A 22,562-nucleotide genomic window follows, 5' to 3' on the forward strand; every position below is an offset into this window, starting at 1 on the left:
TAAAGATGACTCTTTGGTTCATGGTTTCCTCACCATAATCTGTGAAGGTTGTTAGATTGGAATAACTGAACTGAGAGCAAAAAATCCTTCCAACCAGAGAGTTTTGTAAAAAGGAGAGAAAGTCCCATCAGATGTTAAAGTTGAAACAACCATGTGAGGTCATGTTCATAGCTGACCTTCTTTTCTCATCCAGGAGTCCATCCTACCTCCCCCAGGAAGGAGTCTGCTTTGAATACTTGCACCACCATGCAGTTTATGTTCTCATGAGAGGCAATTTAACTGTTAGCAATTGGATTTGGCCCAAATCCAGTGGGTCACATTATGTGTTGCTTTAAGAACCACATGAGGGATTCTTTATTTCCTCTAATAAAGAAAGTAGTATCAATGAGAGACCCTCAGGAGAAGAACAACAGGCTGGGAACAAAGATACCTACATTTGACCCACACCTTTTTTTTCCTAGCACCACGTTATTAGCAAAACCTCACTGAGCATTCAGATTCCCATAAGGGAGAATGATCTGTGATGGTCAGAGGGTATTGTAAAGAGAAATGGAATTATGGGCATTTTTTTCTTCAGGCCACACAGCATATGAAAGATCCCAAGCTAGGGGTTAAATCAGAGCTGTAGCTGCTGGCGTATACCACAGCCACAGCCACAGCCATGCCAGATCTGAGCCGAGTCTTTGACCTACACCACAGCTCACAGCAAAGCCAGATCCTTAACCCACTGAGGGAGGCCAGGGATCGAACTTGCATCCTCATGGGTGCTAGTCAGGCTTGTTTCCACTGAGCCATGCTGGGAACTCCAGGCAATGTTATTTTAAGAGCCTGCAGCTGGTCTTGCTCTTGGGTTCTGCCCTGGGGAGAATCCCTAGGGCATTCCTGGGCCTGAGGGCCATAAATTCATCTTCAAAGAGTAAAGGTTCCAGACGTTCATTGCTCTTCAAAGAAATACTCAATTTGTTTCTCTAAGTATTCTTTTGAAGAAAATAATGTTGACTGTGAGCAAAGAATTATTATCTTCATGGATGTTTCATATAGTGTTACCATGAAGCCGAACAATTTAAAAGAACATAACTATATCATTGATGAAAGATTGATTATTCTGCATTCACATTAGCCTGCTGCCATTAAAATGATATTGTTGGATCCTAACTAGCAACATGAAAAAATGTTGGTGATATATTAAGTGAATAGAGCTGATTACAAAATAAAATATATTATGAATTTTTTTGGTAAGAACATGCTTGTGAATAGAAGAAAACTGAAAAAAAAGATAATAGTAACTGATTATATCTGAGTAATGGAATTTCATAATTTCCTCTTCCTGAGCACTAGAATGTTTATTTTCTTATTTGTGTTTTGCCTTTGCAACTTTTTCTCTGAATATTTCATTTATTTAGTCATAATAAATTAGTATCACTTAAATATAAAGCTTAGTATATTTATAAGTGATGAAAAGATCTTGGTTTCCCAGCTCTCAATTAGCATTAGCATATTTTAAATTTTTACTTTTGTTCTTATTTTCACACCCTTGCTGTTCTTTGCAGTCATTTCTCAAATAGTTTATGGTAATGGGGCAAAATCAGGTTCAACGTCTGATGAAGTTTCACAAGCAAGGGTATATTATATAATATAGCTCAGGAAATACTCTTTAAAAATGTAACGTGAACCTACATATACTTCTTACAGGTACTAGTTCTTGCTCCAGAGTGTTTACCCTGATGCTTGTAATTTATCCCATTAATAGCATCAAAATTCTGACCTGGTAGCAGGTGGGTTAAGGAAGAATGTAGAAAGAAGGTTCAGCCTATGTGGGCATCTAAGTAGTTGAGAGTCATTAGAGCATAATAGAAGATGTTCTTGTGCATGCAAAGCAGAAAAACAAAACTAAGAGATTCTGAACTAAAGGATTATGTTTCAGGAAAGGCCTGGTTAGAAGGCAAGTTAAGTATACTACACAGGGTGGAGTAAACCCCTAAAAACCTTAAAACCTGCATGCTTGTAGAATGCCCTAGACTCAGCATGTGAAGCTTGGCAGGACTGGTAGATCAGGCAGATCATTTTACTTGGAAGCCAGAAAGGGCAGTGATATTTCCCAAATAGCAGAAAAGTGCCCAACAAGAACCAAAGCACCCGCTGTGGCATCCCACTGGATGGGCGCAAAAACTGCCAAACCAAGACCAGTGGGCAAAGGAACGGGAGTAAGAAACCAGCCACTGAAGACAAGCCTGATAACCCATCAGCTTTTCTCCAGCCGTGCTCTGGTCTTGAGAGTATGTGTGTGCTTTTTCTCCAGGTCAATCTCACTGAGCTGAAAGTGTTTCCCAACCCTCCAAATGCGGTTACCAATGTTACTGCGGCCGTCATGGTCCTTCTGGCTCCCCAGGGCCGAGTGCCAAAAGACCGGAGTTGGAAAGCAGCTAAAGTCTTCATGGGCAAGGTATCAGCCTGGCAAGATGAAAATCCCAATGATTTCTGTGCCGAGTGCTCTGGCTATGCTTGACAGTAAAAGATGCTCACATTAGAAGAAATCATCTCCATGTTTGCTAGGTGTGATCTGCTGTATGTTCTCCAGACTTAGAATTTTTGTTGGCCAAGCCGAAGATTAGCATGGAGTTGTAGCACACCTAAGCCAGCGCCAGCAGCAGTTGGGAGGTTGCTAATGATTTTCAAAATTATGAAAGCAGTTAAGTGTAGGAGGGAGAAAATTACATGGATTTCTTATGCTGGAAAAAAAAAATGTGACTAATGTACAAGAAGGTGAAGCAAAGGGGCTTTAGAGTATGTGTTTTTCTTTTTCTTTTCTGCCTTTCTTTTCTTCAAAATATGAATGCCTCCTGTGCAAGGCCTGAATATTTTACCCTGAGATAGAAGAGATTTTAAAAGTGTCCATTGCTAATTCTAACTTTATGCTATAAAGACTGAAAAAGTCAAACAGTGGGATAAATGCAGCTTGCCAATTTTGCCTTTGTAAAGCATGTCCCAAAAGCTGATTTTAACTTGTGATCTTGGAATTTTCTCTGCAGCCCAAATGGCTCATTGCAGTAAGTCTTTTTGCTTTATAGGTGGATGATTTTTTGCAAGCGTTAATTAACTATGACAAAGAGCACATTCCAGAGAACTGTCTGAAAGTGGTGAATGAACAGTATTTGAAAGACCCAGAGTTCAATCCAAACCTGATTCGGACCAAATCTTTTGCCGCAGCCGGTCTCTGCGCCTGGGTCATCAACATCATTAAGTTCTATGAGGTATCAGTCATGATCAGATGGTTTACGGGTGTTGTTCAGAAAGAACCATACAAATATTAATTTCTAGGCCAGCCAAATATGTGCAGTAATTTGATATTTAATTATCTGAATGAGATAAAGTTCTAAAAATGAGCCATGAAAGTGTCAGATTAAACAGAATTCTACACAGGAGGATGTTTGAAATATTTCCAACCATCGCTTTTTTTTTTTAGGGTAGAGTGAGTAGCTATTTTAGATCAAAAAGCAGCAATTAATTTCCTTTGATGCGATAAAAACACGTTGGGTAGATTAATTATATTTATTTATATTAAAAGATTAATTTCACTTGTTGACGGGAAACAACGGCAAGTCTGAATTCATGTTTAATTAAACTCAATCCCTGCTCTCAAAGCAAAAATTTACCCCAGCTCGGGTAGACTTAATGAGATGAGGAAATAACCTTTGGGGAAGGGAGAGCGCTTGAGTGTTGTAATGACAAATGCGTTTTTGACTGGATAGGGTCTAATATGACGTTTTTACTTTGGGGCAATGCAGAGATGGGTGATCATTGCAGTTAGTCATTTATTTATCAAATACTCCATCATTACATTCTAAGCACTTTGCAGAGGACTGGATGTAAAAGGCAAGCAGTGCATGGCCCTCCCCTGGGAAGAAGTGTCTCATTTCTGCCTTGGAATGTCGTGTGTTATAGTCAAAAATGGAATCGCTGGGAAAATGCCAGCGTCATTCCCAGAATGCTTCTTCATAAAACTGGGTGATGTCCTTTGCACTGGGGACCCACAGGAACAGGACTCTGTCAGTCCCTCTCTTCAGTGGAGGCCCCGATCAACCAAAAATGCAAACAGATCGCAGCTGATGTTCAGCCTCTCTTTGTAGTAACACAACTGACCGCGGTGCTCGCCTCACACCAGAGGTGAAAAGACAAGCCCAAATCTGACTTGCGGCTATGTTATCTGTCGTTTTGCTATAAAATAGGACATAAAATGTAATTACCTTTCTCTCTCCCTAACAAGAGAATAATCCGTCGGCTCAAATGCTCAAACCACCTGTTCAGATAACACTTAAGGTGGCCAGGAACTTAGCAAAGAAAGTGAAAGTATGGTTAACATCATGTGGGGCTATCTCCCACGTTCTCTTCTGGGTTCAGAGAGTTTTTCTACGCCGATTTTCTGCCTTGAAGGCTAGATGCCGCCTTTAGCTATAGTTTCCGTGCACTGCAGTCTCTGCGGACATGAGGATCACCTCCAAATTTTATGAAAAACCAGTATGAGTATCTTAATGGTGTTTGACCTATAGAGCATTTTATGCAAGTACTTTGAGCTCTAATATCCAGAATAAATAAGTAGATAACAGACAAGCCGAGGAAAATGGAAAGACTATGTGGATTTTTGTTCTGCCAATAGGCAAAGAATAAACAACAAATTTCTAGGTGAATTAGAGATTCTAATTGTAAAGCTTCCAGCACATGTAATGATTTCTTGTCCTTTTTTGCATCTTTATTACCTGTGGATGAACCTCCACCTGGCTTTTCAGGTCTACTGTGATGTGGAGCCCAAACGCCATGCATTAGCCCAAGCAAACTTGGAATTGGCCACAGCTACTGAAAAACTAGAGGCAATCAGGAAAAAGCTGGTGGTAAGTGCAGCCTCCAACACAGAAGTTGTTCCCAGAGGTGGGAATCCCTTGCCTTCCTAGGATTCCCACCTTCAGATAGGGCTGCATCTAAGCCCTACCAAACAGGAAGGAATTTGACCTTTCATGATTGCCTTTGTTTATATTCTTCTTCACTGGATATTCCTTATCTGCTGTATACTAGATACTAAGCTGGAAAAGTGGGAACTTTTGTGGTTTTGGCACCTAACAAATTGTGATGGTCTGATGGTAGAGGAGGGAGCGCACAGATATTAAAAGCAAGGATTCTAGGAGTTCCTGTCGTGGCTCAGTGGAAACGAATCTGACTAGCATTCGTGAGGACACAGGTTTGATCCCTGGCCTCGCTCAGTGGGTTAAGGACCTGGCATTGCCGTGAGCTGTGGTATAGCTTGCAGATTCAGCTCGCATCTGGCATTGCAGTGGCTGTGGTATAGGCCAGTGGCTACAGCTCTGATTGGACCCCTAGCTTAGGAAACTTCATATGCCATGGATGCAGCCTTAAAAAGACAAAAAAAAAAAAAAAAGAAAAAAAGAAAAAAGAAAGAAAGAAAGGATTCTGGGGTCAAAGTGCCTAGGTTTATATCTGGGCTCTAGTATTTACTGTTTTTGCCCTGCACAAGTTGGTTAACCTCTCTGTGAGCTTCTTTTTTCCCATCTGTGAAATAGGTATAATAATAGCATCCAATTCTTAAGTAGGAGTGTGATGGTTAAAAAAACAGTAATTCATATTAAGAATTTAGCATGGTACCTGGCATATAGTAAGTGCTTAGAAAATACTAACTACAAATATTATCATCATTAGTATTTCTACAAATACGTAACGAGTGATTATAGACTAGTGTCAGGAGCATATATGTGACTATATCTAGAATGCAATAGGAACACTACAGAAGAGCTGGGAGAAATTAGAGAAAGTTTCATGATGAAGGTGTACCTGTCATGAGCTTTGAAAATTACTTGGGAGTCACCAGGGTAACTAGGTCAAGAGAGGTATTCCTGGAGTTCCGATTGTGGCTCAGTGGGTTAAGGCCCCAGCGTTGTCTCTGTAAGGGTGTGGGTTCAGTCCCTGGCCTGGATCAGGGGGTTCAGGATCCCGCATTGCCACAAGCTTCAGTCTTGGTCATAGATGCAGCTCGGATCTGGGGTTGCTATGGCTGTGGCTGTGGCATAGGCTGACAGCTGTAGCTCTGATTCAGCCACTAGCCTGGGAACTTCCATATGCTACAGGAGCAGCGGTAAAACAGAAAAAAAAAAAAAAAAAAGATATTCCTGGTAACGAATAAAGAAAACAGGGAGTCTTGGGTAGGCCAGAGCCCTGGGATAACTAGAATAGCAGGGGAAGGTTAGGCATAGCAGGAAGTGGTGAAAGATGTATTTGCAAAGGGTGGGCAGAAGCCTTCTCTGCTTTTCATGATACAGAACTTCAGTTGTATCTGACCTCTGGGGATTGGGCCTTTGAAAGATTTTAATAGGTTCATGACATGACGGAACATACTTTTTAGCAACCGAATGGAAGCCAGAGAGAGGGTGTCTAGATGCAGAAAGACAAGTGAGAAGGATTTCTGGGGGTCCTGTTATGACCTCAGCAAAGGCAGGAGCAGCCATGGTGGAGAAGCTGAGCTGGATTCAAGGCTGCTGATGGGATGGATTCAGGGGAAGGCATGCAACAGAGAGCTGATGAGCTGAGGTGCCTGACATGGTGGCATGGAATAATGCAATCAGGGCGATAAGGCTGTATAATACTGGCAACTTAGGGAAACCCTCAGAGCTTATTTCTTAATCATAACATAGTGATAAAAACAGCTAACTCTCAAGGTGGGCCCTTGTGACTTCTGGCTACCCAGCATCCAGTCTATCTTATTTGGATAAAAGCCAGATTTATTTTGGGGGAATTATCTTTCCTCATTGGATACACTCATACAGGACTTTTACCAGGGGTGCCTTCTCCTGCCCTAGCAGAAGACTGGATATATGACCCAAGCTTTGCCAGTTTGATTCCCACATCTCCAGAATTTGAATCATTAGCCAAATAAAAAGATTGAAAAGAGAGTTCATGCATTATGGAGAGTGTCTGGATGAAACTTTAAAGTGGCTCCTGCTCCCAAGACTCTCTGGGGCTCCTGGCACCTACATTGGTTCTCTGTTACCCTTCCCTTGGAAGAGCTCCCCCATTTTTAGGAAATTTCTTTCCACTTAAGTTAGCTGGAGATGGTTTCTGTTGCTTCCCACCTATACATTCCGGTGTATTGAGATGCTCTTCAGAGTTCTGTAAACAGTTGAAGCTTTATAAACGTTCGTTCCCATGCTCCTTGTGTAGAAAACCCATGTGTAGGCATTCAGGGGTCAGAACTAGAGTTTGAAAGAGAAGCCTGGCTCAGGAATATAGATTTGGGAACCGCTGGTGTGAAAACCATATGTGTAGAGAGATTGTCCAATGGGAGTTCGAAGAAACGATGAAAATTCATTCATTAGCCAGGATTAATCTCTGTGTATTTTTTCTTTCAAGTCTTCATCTCTAGTTTCAGAGGGCCACATATTGAAGGTTGAGTGGAAAAAAAACCTGCTGAGTGGGAGCGGAAAAAAGCCATCTTGTCTGTCAAACATACAGGGCCTGAGGATGGCTGTAAAAAATCCAAATTTGGTCCTTTTTAGGCAAGTGGTTCTCAAGACAGGTTCTCTTGACCACCAGAAGCAAAGGTGTCCCTTGAGAACTTCTTAGAAACATAGACCCTCAGACCCACCTTAGACCCTCTGAGTGAGAAACTCTAGCAGGGAGCACAGGAATCTGGGTCTGATCAAACCTTCCAGGTGGTTCTAGTGCATACTCAAGGTTTAGAGTGTCTGATGGGCTGGGGTCTTCAGGCTAAGTTCCTCTTCCATCACCCCATTTACTTCTAGAACCTGAGTGGCCAGGGCCTGTCAGAAACTGTGAAGGAGCCAAGGTCTTACCCTCCTTGCAGGCTGACAGGTTACCTGCCACAGATTCATAGATGCTGGCAGAAGACATGAGCCATGGGACATGGGGGTCAGAGACCAAAGGAGTTTATTACCCATATCCCAGCGAGCAGCAGGAGCTTCACGCACCTCAGGTCCCAGTCTCCCAGTTCCAGTGGAAGTGACACACAGTGGACTAACCGAGGTTGTACACAGTGGATTTCTGCCACAACTGAGGAGTCCCAAGCTTCACAAACACCCTATATAAGGAGGGCTGTAGGAAACCTGCCCAACCTTTGCCCCTGAGGGAAACATATCTTTAGTATTCTGGTCAGGAAATAACTCTGTCCTCTGCCCAGAGGGCAGCAACTGTCTCTATTTCCCAAGCCTATTTGCCACGCAAATAACTTATGGAATAGCCTAGAACAGACCTGTCAGTGCCTCTTCACAAGATGCCAAGAAATAAGCCTAAGAGACACAGGTCTCCTGCCATCCAGCTCACCTTCCCAACTTTATAGAAGGAACTGTTATATCAGTTGATACATTAGTTCTGTGTATTTTGAGATCAACCCCATGAATTGAGTAACGTTATTGTTTCCATATTTTTAGATGCTGAAATTGAGGCATAGAGAGCTTAAGTAAACAGCACACCTTGAGGTTGCTTAGCTGATAGCACCGTCCAAATATGATCTTTGGTGTCTGACACCACAGTTTACATACTCTTCTGTGTTTTAGAAATCTACAAGCACATTTTTTTTAAATTTTTTAATGGCCACACCCATGGCATGTGGAAATTCCCGGGCTAAGGATTGAAAATGAGCCACAGTTGCGACCTATGGCACAGCTGCAGCAGTACAGGATCCTGTAACACAGAACAGGCCACGGATCAAACCCGCACCTCCACAATGACCCAAACTGATGCAGTCAGTTTCTTAACCCACTGTACCACAGCAGGAACTCCCACAAGTATTTTTAATAACCTTATAAAATAGACCTAGCTATTATTTTAATCTGATTTCTAACCAATGGTGTGTAATATCTCCATTTCTCATAAATTTGACCATTTTTCTCATGTTAGTCTTAAATACGACACACATGTTTTTTCTTTTTTTAAGAGGTACTACTTGGGAGTTCCCACTGAGGTACAGAGGAAACGACTCTGACTAGTATCCGTAAGGATGCGGGTTCCATCCCTGGCCTCGCTCAGTGGGTCAGGGATCTGGTGTTGCCATGAGTTGTGACGTAGGTCACAGACACACTTGGATCCCACAATGTGGCTGTGTTGTAGGCCGGCAGCTGTAGCTCTGATTTAACCCCTAGCCTGGGAACTTCCATATGCTGCAAGAGTGGCCTTACAATAAATAAATAAATAAATAAATAAATAAATAGGTACTACTTCACCATTATAAATTAAATAATGTTAATAACTGGGTCAATGACAAATATTGGCAGTCTCTAAATTGTAAATAGGGTATGTCCTACTAGTTTGCTTATTAAAGTCTCTTGAAAATTTGCATGTATTTGCAAAAGCAATGTTATGTGGTCATTAAAACTTTCAGCTAGCCAGATGCTACAATAAAGAGTCTCCCAAGTATTTGATATCTTAGTCAGGCTTTGGGGCTGTAAGTAATAGAAGCCCATTTAGAAAACCTTTAGCCAAAAAGAAAGAATGACTCATGGAACTTGAGGGGAAAAAACGTAGGTGACTAGGTCTCAGGAGGAAAGAGATCCAGGAAGTGGGAAGCTGCCTTGAATGTGTTCAGGGCTTTGTGACTCCTCCCCTCACTTCCGTTTCATCCTTTCTTTCTCTGGGATGGTTTCTGCTGCTTTTCTGTGCCCTTGGAGGAAGATGGCCCCTCTCTACATGAAGCTCTTCAAAATGTACACGTTTCCAAGTCTTGTGATGTTGGAAACAATGACATATCTCTGAGTTTCGGTCCCAGCTTTCCAAAGAAGAAAATCTGGTTGGCCAAGCCGGGTCAGGTTGCTGAGGTTTAAAGGGGATTGATCATTATCGCCCCTCCTCATCGCCCAAGTTATGGACCAATGAGAAATGGAAAGAGAATCAGTAGGTGGAGAACCAAAAAGGTGTCCCTCATCATTAATAAAGGCGGTCCTAGAGGATGAGGCTTAGGTACCAAAGAGGGGACGGTGCACCCAGGGTGTGTCTGAGTCTGCAGGGCACATCACTTGCCCCGGTCTCTGCCTGCCCTCCGCCTGGTGCAGGAGGAAGACGAGAAGACCTCGAGGTGAACTGGACCCCTGTGGTGACCCCGATGGGTTTGTTGTCATCACCACCCCTTCTCCTCCTTCCCTAATGCATGTGAGGGAGTTCCCCTCATGGCACAGTGGTTAACGAACCTGACTAGGAACCATGAGGTTTCGGGTTCCATCCCTGGCCTCGTTCAGTGGGTTAAGGGTCTGGCATTGCCATGAGCTGTGGTATAGCTGTGGCGTATGTTGCAGACTCAGCTCGGATCCTGTGTTGCTGTGGCTGTGGCATAGGCCAGTGGCTACAGCTCCAATTAGACCCCTAGCCTGGGAACCTCCATATGCCACGGGAGCGGCCCTAGAAAAGACAAAAAGACAAAAACAAAAAACAAAAAACAAAAACCCTAATGCATGTGAGCTAAAGGTCAAAGGCAGAGGAGGGACAGAGGTTTGTTTCATTTACCTTAAGGTAATAGGTTGTTTTAAGATGGTTGTAATGGTTTCATTTTATCTAAAAAATGGCTCAGAAGTTCATTTTGACTCTTACTTAGGACTTGGATCGAAACCTGAGCAGACTCACAGCTTCCTTTGAAAAAGCAATAGCCGAGAAAGTTCGGTGTCAAGAAGAGGTGAACCAAACCAACAAAACTATCAAACTAGCTAACAGGCTTGTCAAGGAACTTGAGGTGAGTTAACCTTTTCTTCCAAAATGCTAACTGAAATAGAGCCAGCTCTGTGGGATTTTGTGTGTGTGTGTCTTTTTAGGGCCACACGTGTGGCATGTGGAAGTGCCCAGGCTAGAAGTCAAATTGAAGTTACAGCTGCCAGACTACGCCACAGCTCACAGCAGCAGCGATCCCCAACCCATTCAGTGAGTCCAGGGATCGAACCAGCATCCTCGTGGTTGCTAGTCAGGTTCATTTCCACTGAGCAACAACAGGAATTTCACTTGTGGGGGATTTTATCTTTATTGGTTTTTAGTAATGACTAAGCATGGAATCAACAAGAAAGGGGAATAACCTTCTTTCATACTGTTGTTCTAACTCCCCAAAAGGAAGAAGCGATGGATTCTGTGTTTTTTAGTATAGAGCCATGGACTCAGTGGTTTTCCTAAGATCTGGTATAAACTCGGGGCAGCTGTTAGATAACAGTGGTATTGAACTAGTGTCTGAATTTTTTAGTACACGTTTGCAGTTGCGTTCTACCAACAGAATATTCCCTCAAGCTAAGCCTGCTTGGGTTATTAGTTTTCTTGGACACCTTTTTATAGGGGACTAACATAATCATGTTAATTTTTACTCCATTAAATAAAGATGTTTGAAATAATTCTTATTGACTTTCTGTTGGAACATGAGTAGAGAAGAACCTGTAGCCCTCGACATCAGTAAGTCACAGATCTTACTTGCTCTCGCATGTGTAATGTAGTAGTCTCGTACAATGGAATTGTATTTGACCACAAGAAGGACTGGAATGCTGATACATGTTGCAACATGGGTGAACCTCGGAATGTGCCAGGTGAAAGAACGCAGACACAAATGGCCACAGAGTGCATGATCCCATGTATGAAATGCCCAGAATGGGTACATCTGAAAAGATAGAACGTTAGATGAGTGGTTGCCAGGGGTTGGGCAGGCGGGGTGGGAGTTTGGACATGACTGCTAATGGCTATAGAGTTTCTCTACCGTGTGAGGGAAACATGCAAAAAATAGAGGGAATGATGGCACAGATCTGTGAATATATTAAAAACCACCCACTTGTGTACTTTTAAGGGTGAATTTCATGATACATGAATTCCATCTCAATAAGAATGTTATTTTTTGGAGTTCCTTTTGTGGCTCAGAGGTTAACGAACTGACTAGGATCCATGAGGATGCAGGTTCAATCCCTGGCTTCTCTCAGTGGGTTAAGGATCTGGCATTGCCGTGAACTGTGGTATAGGTCAAAGACACGGCTCGGACTCAGCGTTGCTGTGGCTGTGGTGTAGGCCAGAAGCTGTAGCTCCAATTAGACCCCTAGCCTGGGAACTTCCATATGCCGTGGGTGCAGCCATGAAAAAATAAAATAAAAATGTTATTTCTTATTTAAGTGCTACCTCAAAGTATAGAACTGCACTACTAGAAATGCATTTGGCTGAAGATGATAGAAAAGTTGATTTCTGGTAGCTTCAACAAATGGGAGGTTTTTTTTTTCACGTATTAAAAATTTCTATAATGCCACTTTCAGCAACATGGATGGACCCAGAAATTATCATGCTAATAAACTAATCAGAAAAAGGCAAATATCATAGGATATCACTAATATGTGGAATCTAAGAAAAAATGATGCAGACCCAATTTGAAACCAAATTTATGGTTACCCAAGGGGAAATGTGGGGCAGGAGGAGTAAACCAAGAGGTTGGTATTGACATATACACACTACTATATATAAAATAGATAAGCAATAAGGACCTACCGTATTAGCTCTGGGTAATCTATTCAATAATGTGTAATAACCTGTATGTGAAAAGAATCTGAAAAGAAAAAGATAGATGTGTGTATATATGTATGTGTGTGCATATATATAATACATAAAACTGATTTACTTTGCTGTACCCCTGAAACTAATACAGCTTTCCAAGTCAACTATACTCCAATGAAATTTATTTTTTAAAAAAATTTCAGAGATAGGAGTTCCCATCATGGCGCAGTGGTTAACAAAACTGACTAGGAACCATGAGGTTGCAGGTTTGATCCCTGGCCTTGCTCAGTGGGTTAAGGATCTGGCGTTGCCGTGAGCTGTGGTGTAAGTTACAGATGTGGCTCGGATCCCGAGTTGCTGTGGCTCTGGCTAGGCTGGAGGCTACGGCTCCAATTCGACCCCTAGCCTGGGAACCTCCATATGCCGCAAAAGCGGCCCTAGAAAAGGCAAAAAGACAAAAGACCAAAAAAAAAAAAATGTCAGAGATAGAAGTTCCCATCATGGCTCAGCCATTAACAAACCCAATTAGCTTCCTTGAGGATGCAGATTCGATCCCTCGCCTTGCTCAGTGGGTTAAGGATCTGGCATTGCCATGAGCTGTGGTGTAGGTTGCAGACACAGCTCGGATCCCACGTGGCTGTGGCTGAGGTGTAGGCCGACGGCTACAGCTCTAACTGGACCCCTAGCTGGGGAACCGCCATATGCCGAGAGTGTGGCCCTAAAAAGGCAAAAACAAAAAAAGAGAAAAGAAATCCCAGAGGTAGACCATTATCATTGTTGGTTCAGGTACATAGTGATAGGATTAGTGATCTGTGCAGCCTTCTGCTGCTCTGTACTTGGCGTGTGTGGATTCACCCTCATACATTTTGCAGCCTGGTCACAGAAGGCACCACACCTTCAGATTAAAGCAAGAGAGAATAATCTGTAGCATCTGGATTTTCCTCCTTTTCTAAGAAAAACTGAAGTTTTCCTGGAAACCTTCAGACTTCCACTTAAGTTTCTTTAGGGAGAACTAGAGTGACCACATCTAAGCTGCAACGAAGTCGGGGCAAGGGGGAGACAGGGTGGTACCAATCACAATTCATCCCGGGGGACTGGGCACACCAGTCTTTTCAAAATCAGTGTTCTTGTTCCAAGAAAGGAGGGAGAAATATGTGTTAGGATGGGACGAACTGGGTATCAGCCTAATTTCTTATCAATAAAGTAGACTTTTAAAACTCTAAATTTACTACCGCCAAGGGGGCTGGGGAAGGGAATGGGATGGACTGGGAGTTTGGGGTTAGTAGATGCAAACTCTTAGATTTAGAATGGATAAGCAATGAGGTCCTACTGTACAACACAGGGAACTATATCCAGTCTGTTGGAATAGAACATCATGGAAGATAGTATGAGAAGAAGAATATGCTGGGTCACTTTGTTGTATAGCAGAAATTGACACAACATTGTAAATCAACTACACTTTAATTCTTTTTTTAAAAAAAAGCGAAAAAAAAAGGAATTTACTGCATATTTAAACCCATCACCCCCCTGAAACTTATACATAAACTCATAGTGCACCCTGAAAAATCCACTTTCTCTATTCTGTCTCAGTAATTGCAAATCTCTTCTAGTTGATTTGGCCAAAAGCTTTGGAATCACCTTGGACTTTTGCTCTCTTTCTCACACCCCTATCCAATCCATCTGTATATTGTACTGGCTCTACCTCCAAAGTCCATTGAGAACCCCAGCATCTTCATCACCATCACTTCTCTACACAGAGACGCCACCAGCATCTCTCCCCTGGAGTACTGCCCTAGCCTCCACCACTACCCCCCAAGGCCCACTCCTCTTGGTACAGCTGAGTGGCATTGTTTTGTTTTGTTTTGTTTTAAATTAAGGTCATTCATGTTACCACACTCTCAGAATTCCCTAGTAACTAATTTTCTAGTTCACAGTATTGCCCGAAGGTTTTAGCTGGCTACAGAGCCCTCCTTGATCTGGCTTCTGGATGCCTCTGCCCTCTCTTCTGCCTCCTTCCTTCCTGCTGCTTCTTCCCTGGCTGCCTTGTGCTTCCTCACGCTGCCAGTCACTTTCCTGCCTCATGGCCTTTGCCTTTCCCCGCCACCTGGCTCACACTTTCCCAAGTAATGACATCACTGGTTCCCGCACTTCCTTCAGGTGTCTGCTAAACATTCTCCTCATCACATGGTTTTCTCTGACCTCCCTGTGTTAAAGAGCACGCGCCTCCCCCCAGCACACACATACACACACACACACACCACCACCACCACTCATTATCTCTTTCTACTCACTCTGCTTTGTTATTTTTCATAGTATTTATCATCACATGACACACACGCTTGTATATGTACATAGAGGAGTGCATACACTTTTTGCAGTCCTATTTTCCTAACTAGAATCTAATAAGCTCTCAAGAGCAGGTTCTTCCTTTTGTTTTTTGCACTACTTGATCCCAAGCCTAAGAATAGCACCTGGGATGTCATAGGCACTAATAAATATTTGTTGAATGATGAATGAGTGAATTTTGGGAGCCTCCTGTGTTTAAAAAAAAAAAATGCTGGAGCCTTCTTAGGTCAGTTGAGAAATGCCACAGCTCCTAGTGGAATTTATACCTGTTTCCATTTAAAGTGATAAGATTTAGGCAGTTTGATGTGTTTACCATTCATGCGGTACTCCAGGAGAAGAAAAAGTGCCATTTAATTAGACTTATTTGAAATAGTTATGGGATGTCTGGAAGTTTTATCAAGGGAAAAGTGGTCTCTACCGTGTATCTCTAACATATAACAATGTCTTCCAAAGGCTTTATTTACTCATGATTTAGGAAAGAGAGGGGAAAATGGTTGAATAATGTTTAGCAATATATATGCATATATATTGCAATATATATGTGTGTGTATGTATTTTTTTAAAGGATTAATTGAAGATGTCAGACCTTTTCCTTTGAAGATACATTCCTTCTGACTAGAACAGGAGACAGTTAACTTCTGAAAAGCCCCAAGACTGATGATTTTGTCTATATAGCATTGACCTGGAAGCTATAGTCTCACCATTCAGACTAATAAATCAGGCAATTTATATTTAATCATTAACTAACTCCAGAGCTGAACAGCTGTTCAAAATTAGAAATGGGTCACCCCAGCCAGAATGACATTAGAGGCAATCTATAATGCATTAGAATAAAATTATAGTGATTTTTAACTGTCTAGAAATTTATTACAGGACATGTTCCAACTCTTAAACCCTTGTTAGCCCATGTCGGTAATGATTGATGTTGTGTGGGTGGTATAGTGAAATTATTGACCATTTCCATAGCCGATAAGTCTATGTTTAGTAAATCTTCAAACTTCAAAGCTGTTTTGGAGAATGAGGTGGGTGCCCTTTATTGTTTATCATTTACTAACCAAAGACAACAAAGTTGGAGGGAAGGCAAATGAGAGATTCTTCTTCAAAATTAATGGACAGATTATCTATAGCTGAGGAAGGAAAGTAATGAATTCTATAAAGAGAGCAAGGGAGTTGAAGTTCCCTAGTGTTTAATTATAGAGCTAACTTGAGGTGATCTTTATCGAGCAAAGCAAGGAGTCTATATTAAAATACCTTTCATAGCCGTTGTCACCTGCTAGTTTCATTACCTCAGTGTTGTGGGTATTGTAATGGCTTTGGGCACTGGCACTGCAGTCTGTTCTGACATAATACTAATTTTGTTTTCTGTGGTCTCTCTTCTTTCCTGAGAAAAGCTAAATTCCAAAGGGTTCTTCTTTTCTTGTACTATCAATTTGCTGGGTTTTTTCCCAGTTCCTATTACTTTGCATGTTCTTAGAATATGCTATTAAATTTTAGCATGCATTGAAACAAAGGGAATTAGTGAACTGTCCTACAGTTCAATCAGGCCATAGATATTTATTGCAGTTTTATTCAAATCCAATATTAAGGGCTTCACATACTTAACCTGGAAATCAGATTTTAAATGGCTCTCCAACTAGATATAAGGACTTGAATGGCTTTCTCTGAGCATACTGTCTTCAAAGCTGGTGAAGTGCTCCTGGTTTCCATTTGTTTATACATAGGATGTAAGTTCTTCAACTGATTAAGTGGTTACATTAGAAAAATAACTTGAGTTTAGTACCGATCAGCACTATATTTGAGTTAATAGAATCCTCATTAGGTGGCTCTTTAAGCTTCATGTTAGAAGTAAATAACATAACTGGTGTTTGTCATTTCCCTTTTTGTAATCAGCCCATGGCCAGTATGTTTAAGATAATGTTTGTCTGGGGTGGTGTAGTACCATTTCTGAAAAGCAGCAGCAGCGGAGAGCAGCCAAGCTGCCATTAAAAATCCTGACGTCCCTCAGTCTTGGTCACAAGTCTTGGTCCTCTCTTCCTTGAGGGATAGCAGAGTGACTGTCAGCCTTTTAAGAAGGATCTCAATGATAATTAGAGTTAGGACATGCAACAAGAAGGAGCTAATAAAGGTCTAATGTCATATTGTTCTAAACCCCACTGAAGACAGTCTGGGAGCACCTTCACAATGATGGGTTCACGGATGTGAACGATGGTCAGTCATGCCATCCAGTTGTGTTCTGTTCCATCTAGAGGCTGTGCTGAGCAATGCAGACTTAAACTGAAGTACTAGGTAATTACATTAACCATTTGTAGAGTTGATGCTTACCCTGCAGGTACATCAGAGTAATCTTATCTTTCAGTCAGAGAAGATTCGCTGGGGTCAGTCTATTAAATTCTTTGAAGCTCAAGAGAAGACGCTCTGTGGAGATGTCCTCCTTACGGCTGCATATGTGTCTTACGTTGGCCCCTTTACCCAGCAGTATCGTCAGGAACTGGTGGACTGCATGTGGGTTCCCTTTCTTCACTGGAAGGTAAGCTCATTTCTAACCTTGGCTGCATTTGGAAGTATCATACTTAAAACTTCAGTAGTAGAAACAGCATATACACCAGGCTTTTTTTTATACCTCTGCAGTCTCTACTGATTTGAAATTCTAATATTGAGGGACTTGCTTCTTGTATATTGTAGTTTTTCTTATTTTAATGATGGTTTCAAATGAGAGATGGAAAATAGGAAAATCATACAACTGTAGAGATGTGGTTGGAAAACTGCTTTTCACAAAACTGACAGCCGAAATTAAATTTGGATTACATTAGCGTGTAGCATGAAACTTTGTTTCGTTACTAATATTATGAGTGATTTGTTGAATTTTTTCATGACTACTTTCAGATGAAAAGCATTTTGTGTATAAGTATAAAAATAGCTCCTCCTATTTCATTCTTTTTTATGGTTGAGAGGTATTCCATTGTGTATATGTACCACATCTCTTAATGCATTTATCTGTCACTGGACATTTAGGCTGTTTCCACGTCTTGGCTGTTGTGAACAGTGCCGTGGTGAGCATAAGGATGCATGTATCTTTTTGAATTATAGTTTTGTCTGGATATATCCCCAGGAGTGGGATTGCTGGATCATAGGGTAGTTCTATATTTAGTTTTCTGAGAAACTCCATACTGTTTACCATCATGGTTGGACCAATTTATATGCCCACCAAAAGTGAAGGAGGGTTCCCTTTTCTCCACACCCTATCATGTTAACGATGACCTTTCTGATCAATATGAGGAGGTACCTCATTGTAGTTTTGATTTTTATTTCTCTCATTATTAGTTATGTTGAGCATCTTTTCATGGATAGCCAACAGTGGCTATCCATATGTCTTATTTAGAGAAGTGTCTATTTAGGTCTTCTGCCAGTTTTTTGATTGGGTTAAGAATGAAATAATGGCATTTTCAGCAACAGGGATGCGACTAGGGATTCTCATACTAAGCGAAGTAAGTCAGAAAGAAAGACAAATACCATGTGATATCACTTATATGTGAAATCTAAAATGTGGCACAAATGAACCTATCTACAAAACAGAAACAGACGAAAGTGGAGAATAGACTTGTGGTTGCCAAGGGGGAGTGGGGAGGAAGTGGTGTGGACTGGGAGTTTGGGCGTGGCAGATTACATTTAGAATGCATAAGCAGTGAGGTCCTGCTGTAGAGCACAGGGAACTATATCCACTCTCTTGGGATAGAATGATGGAAGATAGTATGAACAAGAATGTATATATGTGTGTGACTGGGTCACTATGCTGTACAGCAGAAATTGGCATCAACATTGTAAATCAGCTATTCTTTAATAAAAAAAAAATAGCTCCTTCTAAATTTGAAAATTCAAGCAAAATGAACTCATAAATTGGGGAGATTTAAAATCATCTAGTTTAAGATGATCCTTATACAAAGAAGAATACTTACACATGGAAGTTTAAAATAGCTTGATAAGGTTGTAAAGGGTAAGAAGCCAGACCACTGATTTCCAGGCCACTGTTTGCTGTGCAGCACTGTTTTGTCTTATTTGATTAAAGCAGATTCTTATTTACATATCCAGCCCCCAGGAAATTCTAAACCTCTCTGTATATTTGTGTTCTGTGTTGGCAGTTATGCCACAATTTTCACAAGAGTTGTTTTTGTGACATAAATACATGCCAATAGAATTTCTGCAAATAAAATTAAATGTTTGGGGGAAAGCTCATTAGTGAAGGCATCCCATAATAAATAATGATAAAAGAAAAATCCTTTTGTAACTAAATTATTTAATAGATTTGTAGTGTCAAGAAATATTTTTATATGGAAGATTTTTGAAAGGCGGTTATCTGTATTACTCCCTGAGCACTCAGTGTTTTTGTTTTTTTTTTAAGTGTTTCCGCCATAAAATATGCCTTCTATGTAAGAGGATAAAGCCTTCTGCTAATTTTGTCCACCTTCTACCACATTGTGAGTTTCAGAAGTGTCAGTGGTCTAATTCTTCTCTCACTCTTTTCTCAGTCTCTTCCCACCTTATAATCCTCTATTTGGGTGTCTTTGTCTGGATCACCCTGTGACTACTTCAGGTTGCCGATTGTCCCCTTTTGTGTCCTCTCTGCACTCTCCATCATTCATAACGTTTTCTCATTCTTTACAAAATTATAGAAAAATTCACATCGTGATATGCAAACTGTTGAACTTCACTTCGTCTTCGTGTTATCATTGCTCTTCACTTTGGATGGTGTAATAGTATTGACAGTATGAACTTAGGCTAGCCATCATTTTACATGTTTTAAATTGAAAACTTACCTTCTCAAGTTTGTTTAAAAAGTGATTTTTAATTGCTGGTATAGCCTTCTTTAATGTATGTGTTTCTGGGAGGTTTCCCATCAGTCAATTTGTATTTTTTCATTTATTTAAAATTCCAAATAAGGAGCTCCATGAAGATAAAATTTTGTTTTGAAGAATAAAGTATGATTAATGAACTTATTCAAATGGTCTAAACCTTCTAAACATAGAGCCAAAGCAAAAATGATAATTTTCTGGTGCTGAATGCTAAACAAACATTCATTATAATTATAGTCACGTGTCTCACGGTAGCCCCACAATTCTCAGGGAGCCCCATGTCTATTTTCAGTCATCTCAGTGCTCTCTCTTTTTCTCTTATGTCCACCAGCACTGAGAAACAGACCCTCAAACATGACCAGCTTACTCTCACCTATCTATGGGCATAGCTACACTAAAGGAGGAAAGAAATTCCAAAGTGTATAAACGATGTCCTTTTGGAAGAGACTTTTCTGTCTCTAAGACTCCTGGCAGAAGGTACTACATAAAACATAAAGTATATTTGTCCTATAGAATGGAGGTTTCCAGTTTCTGAGCTACTTACTTCACCCACTTAAAGTATACACTTCAATGACTGACTTCTTTCACTTAGCATGTTTCCAAGAGTCATTTATGACGTAGCCTGTATCAGTATCTTTCTTTTTTTTTTTCTCTTTTTCTTTTGTGGCCATCCCACAGCATACGGAGTTCCTGGGTCAGGGATCAGCTCTGAACCACAGTTGCAGCTCAATCCACAGCTGCAGCAACACTGGATCCTTTAATCCATTGCATGGGGCCAGGAATGGAACTTGTGTCCCAGCACTGCAGAGAAGCCACCGGCCCCATTACACCACAGCGGGAACTCCCTCTATCAGTATCTCATTCCTTCTTATGACTGAATGATATTCCTCATATGAATAGACCACATTTCACTTATCAGTCTATCAGTTGATGGGCATTTTGTTTGTTTCTACCTTTGGATTATTATGGATAATATAGCTAAGAACATTTGAATTATTCATATACAAGTTTTTTTGCATGTGGACATAGTTCATTCCTCTTTGATACATACCTAGCGGTGGAATTTTCTAGGCTGTATGGTAACTCTACGTTTAATTTTTTGAGGAACTACGAGACTACCAATATGTATTTTAAAGTAAATGAATGTGTATTTTAATATACATTGCATATCAGTGGGGGAAGTAACAGTTTATTCAATAATGGTGATAGAACAACTGACTAGTCATTTGGGCAAAGATACAGTTAGGCTTCATGGTAAATAAAAAGAGTTCCAGGAGTTCCTCCCATTGTAGCTTAGTGGAAACAAACCTTACTAGTGTCCATGAGGATGCAGGTTCTATCTCTGGCCCTGCTCAGTGAGTTAAGGATCTGGCGTTGCTGTGAGCTATGGTGTAGGTCACAGATGTGGCTAAGATCTGGCATTGCCATGCATAGGCCAGCATCTACAGCTCTGATTCAAACCCTAGCCTGGGAACTTCCATATGCCACACCTGTGGCCCTAAAAAAGATAAAAAATAAAGAGTTCCAAGTGATGTATTAGAATATTAAATAACTTAAAGAAGATGCAGACAAACTGATGTATAATAATCAACTGAACAATAGAGATGAACATTACAGAATTACCGAGGAGGCAACTCCCATATAATAAACTAAGGAAAGAAGTTTGAATTTTATGCTAAGCCTGGAGAGTCATTGAAGGGTTTTAAGCAGGTCTGTGACATGGTCAGATTTATTCATTTGAAAGCTCACAGTGGCCCACAGAGGGGACGGTGACTTCGAGGAGGAAGACACTCTTGTTATTGAGGCCATGTGTTAGAATGGCAGTCCAGAGACAATGAACTGAACAAAAGGATGACAGTGGACATGGCAAGCCGGTGAGTGATGGCAGAGCAGGCAAGGAAGAAGAGTCCATGAAACCACGTAATGGATTGTGGAGAGAAAGTAAATATATGAAGGTGCTGTTCTCTCAGATTAAATCAGTTTGGGAGGCATGAGGAACATTGAAGTGTCTCTGAAACATTCAAGTGTCAATAACCTTTAGAGAGCTGGATAAGAGGATTATTGGGTAGGAGTCAGATTTGGGCGTCATCAAGGCACAGATATTTGGAACTGTAGGTGTGGTGAGGCCATCTAGGGGAGAGGCTTAGAGTAAAGTGAGCTGACACAGCGCAGACATATCAATAGAAGGAGAGGAAGAGGAAGAGGGCACCCTCAAAGATGGGAGAACCCCCGGCAAGAGTGGTGGCATAGGACCTAAGAGTATAAACAGGGGAGTGATCCGTGATACCAGAGCCATAGAGACAAATGAGAAAAGAACTAAGAACTAAAAGTGTCACCAGGTATGGAAATGGGAAAGTCTTTTGTGACCGTGAAGGTGTAACAAGCCAGAAGCCAGGTTGCCCTGAGTTATACGGGAAGTGAAGAGGTAGACAGACAAAGATTGTTTTTGAGGGGTCTGCCTGTGACAGGGCGGAGATCAGAAGTGCCTAGTTAGAGACATAAAGCTAAGTGAAGGGTTTGTTTTCATGGTATGAATGAGACGAGGGTACATTTTTATGCTTCCAGAGAAGAAGTGGAAAAGAAGTTGCTGATGATAAAAGAGTGAACAGGTCTGATCCAACAGTAATCGGGAAGAAGGGATCATGAGGAAAATGGAACGGTCCTCAGGTTGAAACAGCAAGACTCCTTCCACTTAGGTAGGAGAGGAGGAGACAAAAGTGGGACTCAGGCAGAGATACAGACGGCGGGAAAAAAAGTTGATATGGTTTATAGTCGTAGCTGCTAATCTTCTCTTAGGGAAGCAGGAAATTGCATTGCCAGTTGACCAAAGATAAGAAAATTGAAACTAGGCGAATGCTTGTG

At 41.2% G+C, this 22,562-nt stretch overlaps 1 protein-coding gene across 3 annotated transcripts in view; it reads left to right on the top strand.

Annotated features, from left to right (window-relative positions):
* Nucleotides 1–22,562, top strand: part of DNAH11 (dynein axonemal heavy chain 11) — a 344,143-nt gene that overhangs the window by 240,039 nt on the left and 81,542 nt on the right. For all 3 annotated transcript variants that reach the window (XM_047753939.1, XM_047753940.1, XM_047753941.1), the window contains 5 exons: nt 2,300–2,443; nt 3,069–3,251; nt 4,785–4,886; nt 10,601–10,735; nt 17,210–17,380. In XM_047753939.1, coding sequence (XP_047609895.1) covers nt 2,300–2,443; nt 3,069–3,251; nt 4,785–4,886; nt 10,601–10,735; nt 17,210–17,380 — 735 coding nt within the window. The remainder of the gene's footprint in view (nt 1–2,299; nt 2,444–3,068; nt 3,252–4,784; nt 4,887–10,600; nt 10,736–17,209; nt 17,381–22,562) is intronic.

Source organism: Phacochoerus africanus, chromosome 11 (genome assembly GCF_016906955.1).
Source record: "Phacochoerus africanus isolate WHEZ1 chromosome 11, ROS_Pafr_v1, whole genome shotgun sequence".
NCBI classification, from domain to species: Eukaryota; Metazoa; Chordata; class Mammalia; order Artiodactyla; family Suidae; genus Phacochoerus; species Phacochoerus africanus.